Source organism: Condylostylus longicornis, unplaced genomic scaffold (assembly GCF_029603195.1).
Source record: "Condylostylus longicornis isolate FDR11 unplaced genomic scaffold, ASM2960319v2 ptg000135l, whole genome shotgun sequence".
NCBI classification, from domain to species: domain Eukaryota; kingdom Metazoa; phylum Arthropoda; class Insecta; order Diptera; family Dolichopodidae; genus Condylostylus; species Condylostylus longicornis.
In genome coordinates this window covers 11,335,593-11,342,511 of record NW_026578103.1, presented here as the reverse complement: position 1 = coordinate 11,342,511, position 6,919 = coordinate 11,335,593, and the positions used below count along the sequence as shown (strand labels likewise).

Here is a 6,919-nt window from a genome sequence, read left to right as displayed (position 1 = left end):
AATAAAACAATTATTAATTCATTATTTCTGGTATACGTTATAAATTTATAATTATAATTACATTAAGTATGAACTATCTTCTTTTCTGAAATAGATTTTAAGAAAAATAAAAAAAAGAAATCAATAAAATAAATTCTCAAACAACACAAAAAAAAAACAATTAAATAAAAATAAAATAAAAATTATGGTGGATAAAACAAGAAAAAAAAAACTTAATACTTTTTTAAAAATGCATGAAAATTAAAATATTATGTAGATGATTTAAAAAAATCGAGTGTTTTATTTTCAATTAATTGTTATTTATTAGGAAACTCAGCCCTGATTAAATATGCTCTGCTCGTCTTACTGTTTCCACACACATGCGTATGTATGTCCATACTTATCGCTCAACTGCTTGCGAAAGTGTCAAGTAAAAATTCTGCTCGAAAATTTCAAACTTTTATGAATTTGTCTAAAAAAAAAGATACGAATAATGAAATTTTTGTGGTTTTATCTCTTTTACTTAATAAATTTGGAAGAAATATTTGTTTTCTATCTTAAACGATTTCTGTAAAGCCGAATGCACTTATTCGGGTTAATATGTTCGAACTATTGTGACAATTGAATTTATAATTTCATATCAAATATGTTTTTTTTTCGCTCATTTACAATTATATATTGTACTACTTGCGAAAATTACAATTAAAAATTTGTCAAATTACAAATTTTAATTAATTAAGTGTGAATTAAAATTTGATAAAAATCTGACATATAAGCGTTGTTTGCCAAATAGACCAAATCTAACGAAACAAAAACGAAATAAGCTACTTCTTGTGTTAGATGTTCTATCATATTGTTAAAATCTAAAAAAATACATTCGAAATAAAAAGTACAAAATAAGTAAATTCGTTTTGAATATCTTAGCATGGTTGAAAATCATGGGGCACACACAACTTTTGAAATAATCCGAATAATAAGAATGATTTTGACACATTATTTATTCAAAATACATTATTTTTGAATATTCGGAGTGAATAGTTAAAAATCACAAAACGCAAAAGTCGAGCGACAGGATCAAACCAAAAACTACTGAATCTATTAAAATGTGACTTTAAATCATGGCAAGTTTTAACTGCCAAATTGAACAAATTTTTCTGGTCCTTTTTAAAAAATATTACAAAATATTACACAGTTTTATTTGTTTTTAATCATTTCAGCAAGCCGATGTATTGCATCGCTTATATTCTTTATTAATATAATTAAATATAATTTTTGCAGGGAAATGCATGAAACGCTTCCACACTAAAGCATTTACTTTCAGCGATTAACCGTTTAAATTGATTGAGTAAGTTTGAAGTTATTGACTCAATTGAACGCACCCTTTAAAATTAACATCGAGTGAAATTTAACCTTTAACTAATATCTGGACGAAAAAAATGATTATGTTTAAAAATATAGTAAAAATTAATAAATTTTGAGCTTTACCCCAAGTAGAATGCGAAAAAATATGATCTTAAGCTAAAAGCAAATTTTAATTCAAATGAACCATGATTCGCTTTGTGGAAAAAAAAATGTCAGGGGTTTTGTTTTGAAATGTCAAATTTTGCTAATTAATATAGTAAGAATATATTTTGATAGGGCCTTAAAGCATACCTTAATTAGAATCTAAAGAAACATTTTTATAGAATCTTAAAAACGTACTATAAATCGTTATAAATTATTACTTTTTAATAAAAATAAGGAAAAATTCAATTATATTTGTGTAAAGTTTATTTTTATTAAAACATTAATTTAGAAAGTGGAGAAAAAAAAAATATTTGTTTGGTTTTTGAAAAGTAGGCATTTTTAAAATGGGGCCAAGAATGATCCTATCAGTTCAGGGAATAAATAATGATACCAGTTAAGGGTTAAATTCAATAACAATACTACTCCATTTCTCTATCAAATTCTGGATATGCCAATTTTTGACATAAAATTAAAAAATGTATAATATGGTATACTTTTCCATTTCGCTTGTGTTTCAAGAATTCTGGGTAGCTTTAAGTTTTGATGGATTCTGCATGAAATAAAAGTGTTTTAAAGAAAAAAATTAAATACGTGGATATCGTTGCTATCAATATGTCTAAACTTTGTAATTCAAATGAAGAAGAAGATGAGAAAACAGAAAACAAAAACTTTTTAACTGGAAGAATCATAAATGAAGATGAAAACAATATAAAAAATGATAAAGAAGAGTACAGTTTGTACATATATAACTTGGCTCCAGAAACTGATGAAGAATATCTTTGGAGAGCTTTTTCTCCTTTCGGTGCTATAAAAAAAATCGTCGTGATGAGGGATCCTGAAACTAATATTTCAAGAGGTTTTGCATTTGTCGACATGAAAAATTTTAATGATGCAAACTCAGCAATAGAAATTTTAAATGGAACTGAATTAAATAATAAACAACTCAAGATTAACTTCAAAGGACAAAGGTAAGCGAATTTTTTTTTGTTATATTAAAAGTGAATAAGAGTTATGGTTTATTATGCACGTCCAATAAAAAAATAGTTAACAAGAATTTAAAACCGCCTAGGATCAATATAAAATTGTATAAACAAGCATATTTACATATGAAGTTAACTTTAAATTTACAACTTTTTAGGGTGCAACATGCATAAAATCATATTTTATTAGAATTTATTGAAATTATTTTGATACTTACTGTATTTGTAATTTTTTATTTTTTGGGATATACCTAAGTACTAAAATTATTAATTTTAAAATACATAACTACATATCTAACTATTGAAATACGTTAATAATTCAATTTCAAACAATGCTTAGCAATTTTCTTTTCATTTTTTTATTTTAATTGGTAAGTAGGTATACGTTTATAACAAGTTTATCGAATTTATGTTTTTTTTTCTTGAAGAAATGATGATGAGCAACCTTTTGAGGAAATTGCAGCATATCAACTTTATGTCTATAATATTCCTAGCGATACTAGCGAACTAAGGCTTTTTAAATTATTTGGGCAGTTTGGTGGCGTTAAAAACGTTGCAATTATGAAAGACCGTGTGAAATATTCAGGTACCATTGCATTTGTTACAATGAGAAAAAAAGACGAGGCAGAAAAGGCTATAAAAACCTTAAATGGATTCAATTTAGAAAATCATATTCTTCAAGTTAGATTTAAGAATCAAAAGTGAGTTTTTAAATAATATTTTATTTAAGATTTTAAAATTAATCTAAGAAAATTTTAGAGGCGAAACTCTTGACAATGCAAAAGAAAATCTTCCTCGTGGAGATATTCAGTTGTATATTAATAATTTAGATTATTTTATTGAAGAGCAAACAATTTGGAAATTGTTTGCTCATTTTGGTGCCGTAAAAGATGTTAATATAATGAGAGATTTATCAGGAAGATGTATAGGATATGGATTTGTTACAATGAAGGAAACTAGAGCTGCATCATTAGCCGTTAACACCTTAAATGGCACAAATTTAGCTGGTAGAAATTTAATTGTAAGTTTTAAAACAAAAAAATCTAAAGGTTCATAAGAATGTTTTATACATAGTTATATGTGCGTATTTATATAACTTTTGAACTTTTAAAATTCATATTTTCTAAAATTAATAAATTACTGAATAATTGTAAATTCTATATTGTGAATAAGAATAAGAACACAAGAATGTAAGTAAAAATTTTCAACATTTTAAGTGTTGTTTTGTAAGTGGAATATCCCAAAAATAATCAACGGATATAAAGTATTATATTCAAAGCTTTTAATCAAGAATAATCATCTTAATCATAATTCGAAATAAATTTAACAAAATTGTGTTTAATTACAATTTACATTTATAAATTTTAGTTTTTTGGTTTTACAGCTCAGAAATTTGTTTCATTTCATCAATGGTTTTTGAAATTTTGTGTGGTAATAAAATAACCATTTCTTTACAAACACCTATCTCAGCTTGTAAAGCTTTAGAAGCTTCTTTATCCGCTTCACATCCTTCTACGAATAATTTATAGAATTTCAAACTGTTACTCAAATTGTTTAATTGGTTTTCTTTATTTGGTGTTATAATTTTATAGAAAAGACGACCTAAATGAAAGTGCGCAAATAAATATAACTCTTTTTCAGAAGAAAGAATTCCATCTTTTAAAGTTTCGGTATCTTTATCAATATATGAATCAATAAATTGCTTGAAATGGTTAATTGCCTTATCGCATAACATATTTATTTTATGTAGAGCATGTGGGGTAGGTTTTTCATCATACTTGAGGTTGGAAATTGCGTCCAATTTAACATCTAACATAGCACAATAAGCCAAACCTGCATTATACCAACATTCACGACACAACACAAGATAATATTTGGGATTCAAAATTTTGAGTAAATCTTCTAAATAATCAGCTCGTTTCTTGTGCATTTTGCTTTGATTTGAAGGTATATCATCAAAGAATGCCATTACTTTATACAGTTCAGAAAAATCTATAATTATTCTTGCATATTCAGATGCTTCTGTATCAGATTTGTAATATTCTTTTGAGCGATCTAACCATAAAGTTACAAAATGAAAAACAACCTTTGCATCATCAAAAGTCAAACAATACTTGTCGGTTATTCCATTCTCTATAGACCACAAATTAAGATTTTCAAATTTATAATCGCCACAATTCATCAAGTTTTCAAGATCTAAAATCAAATTATTTAATGTACTTAAAAAATATAAAAATGAAATTCATTTCAATTTACCCTTATTTAATTTATCCTCAGTATCAGCCATTAATCTGTCTTTGGAAGCATTCAAAAGGGTTAGCCCATACTTTGACCAGCAGCGAGCTACATCGGCATATCTATGATTAAAATTTTCTTTAACAGAAGAAATTGCATCTTCTGACATGCCGGGTGAAATCATTTTTTCCTCATATTCGGATAATATAAAGCTCGCTGCAGCCAAATGATGCCTGGCTTCCGTGAATTTGTTTACTCCGATATAATATTGAGACAATGTAGCAGAGTTAAGAGCCCAATCAATATAATCTAATCCTTCTTTATTCATAATTTGTCTTCGAAGAGTCAAATTACAATATTTTGCAGACAATTCCAAATTGCCCAATTTACCAAGCATTTGTGCTTTGTAAAACGTAGTTAACGTAAATAGTTTTTCTAGCTCTTTAATACCTTTTCCCGTTTCTATTTCATCAACCGTCCCAAATATGTCACTAATAGCCATTGGTGGTATATCCAATTTTTTAAAATCATTATAAGCGTTCTCGCTTTGTGTAAAAAACTGTTCAGATCGTTGCGTTTCATTTCTATTTGCCCAAACAATACCTAATTCATTTGATGCTCCAATATAAGAAATTATCATCTCATTTTTTAAATAATTTTCTCCAATTAATTCTAAGGATTGCTGCAAATAATTTTCTCCAGCGGGAACTTCTTCACAAAAAACACAAATTCGACCTATATCTCTATATATAAATGCCAGAATGGCTTTAAAAATAAACTGCTCGCTTTCATCTCCATCTGAATGCATAAAATTTTTTAAATTATTCATCATTTCTTTTAAAATTTCCTTAGCGGCGTAATGAGATTTATATGGATCAGTTGGTGGATCATTTTCCGATTCTTCATCAACCAATTTATATGCCTTCTCATATTGTTCTTTTAAGTCAGTTAGTGTTTCTTTTGGTATGACCATTTTTATATTTTTAAGTTTAAATATGTAATAAAGTTATTTATAATAAATTAAAATAAAATTAGTAGTAATGAGTATATTTCAAATTGTTGTGTTGCAATGTATGCTCTTTTTACAATTTTTCCAATGATTTTTCCAAAAAAAAATTATAATTCAACCTATATTGTTTATATCTATAAGTATTTTCAAATGTCAAAACAATGAATAAATGACAATTCAAACAGAGATAACCAAACTGTATTGAGTAAAATATATTGTGTAGAGCTATCTGTTGGTGAGAAATTTTGTATATGTACATTAATGTGAAAAAATAATTCAGTTATTTTAAAATTAAAAATTTAAAACAAAATCATAAAATTAAATGTATGATTTGAGAATATACTTTGTTTTAAATTGTGCTAGATTGTAAATACATACTTACATCACAATACATAACAATATTCAAAAGATTTTTATCAACAAAGTTTTTATTATTAAATATTAATGTAAATAATATCAACAAAATTTTACAATAAGTTACTGTTTATAAATAGAATAATACACTAAATAAAAAGAAAAATGCATCATTCAATATTTATCACATTGTGACAAATATTAAAATCATTGTAATAAATTTAAAATATAATATTGCAAGCCAAAATTGAATTATACGTTACATAATTGCGTGCAATAATGGAGTACATTAGTTCAAAAAATAATATTCTTAAATAAAAACTAATAATTAATCAAGAGAATGCATTTTTCATTTACAATTTTTCAAAAGTTATTTCTTAAACTTATACTATTATCTATAAATTAAAATTTGTTGTAAGCATTATCTTTAGTTAACTTAGTATTTAGTTTGAACTTAAAACTGGTTATGAAGACAAAAATTTGGTTTTTGTATAAAATTTGAGATGCTTTAACATTTTAACAAATATTAAAAAAAAAAAAACAAATTATTATAAATATGTATATATTATTTAACTAAAATTTAGTAAGCTGAGAGCTACAAAATAAAATATTTACACATTTCAAATTTCGCATTAATTATGACATGTTGTATTTAGCCTTAAATATAGTTTTTGCGTTCCATTTTTTTCCAGTGCTTTTATTTTATTTCGTACCGGAACAAAAATGAAAAATGTTCTATTTTTTTTGAACAAAGTTTAATTTATGATAACAAACATTATTTAATTGTAATATATTTTCATTACAAGTTATAATGAAGCCATCTTACTATAAGTCCCAATAATAATTTCATATTTTT

General features: G+C 25.4%; 2 protein-coding genes across 2 annotated transcripts; one reads left to right on the top strand and one right to left on the bottom strand.

Annotated features, from left to right (window-relative positions):
• Window positions 1–1,810: 1,810 nt before the first annotated feature.
• On the top strand, window positions 1,811–3,537 carry LOC129615087 (ELAV-like protein 4). Its single transcript, XM_055530153.1, has 3 exons — window positions 1,811–2,453; window positions 2,894–3,166; window positions 3,225–3,537. The coding sequence occupies exons 1-3, from the start codon at window positions 2,098–2,100 to the stop codon at window positions 3,520–3,522; spliced, it is 927 nt and encodes a 308-aa protein (XP_055386128.1). The 5' UTR covers window positions 1,811–2,097; the 3' UTR covers window positions 3,523–3,537.
• Window positions 3,538–3,843: 306 nt separating this feature from the next.
• On the bottom strand, window positions 3,844–5,827 carry LOC129615086 (KIF-binding protein). The gene is made up of 2 exons (XM_055530152.1): window positions 4,722–5,827; window positions 3,844–4,661 (listed from the first exon to the last, which is right to left on the bottom strand). Exons 1-2 carry the CDS (start codon window positions 5,671–5,673, stop codon window positions 3,844–3,846), a joined length of 1,770 nt encoding a protein of 589 aa, XP_055386127.1. The 5' UTR covers window positions 5,674–5,827.
• Window positions 5,828–6,919: the final 1,092 nt, after the last annotated feature.

Excerpts from the sequence above, each read along its gene's own strand:
- LOC129615086 (XM_055530152.1), bottom strand. The coding sequence starts at position 5,673 with ATGGTCATACCAAAAGAAACACTAACTGACTTAAAAGAACAATATGAG. Across the intron at positions 4,662-4,721 it reads TGAGGATAAATTAAATAAGG|ATCTTGAAAACTTGATGAAT; the intron begins GTAAATTGAAAT and ends ATTTGATTTTAG.
- LOC129615087 (XM_055530153.1), top strand. The coding sequence starts at position 2,098 with ATGTCTAAACTTTGTAATTCAAATGAAGAAGAAGATGAGAAAACAGAA. Across the intron at positions 2,454-2,893 it reads ATTAACTTCAAAGGACAAAG|AAATGATGATGAGCAACCTT; the intron begins GTAAGCGAATTT and ends TTTTTCTTGAAG. Across the intron at positions 3,167-3,224 it reads GTTAGATTTAAGAATCAAAA|AGGCGAAACTCTTGACAATG; the intron begins GTGAGTTTTTAA and ends AGAAAATTTTAG.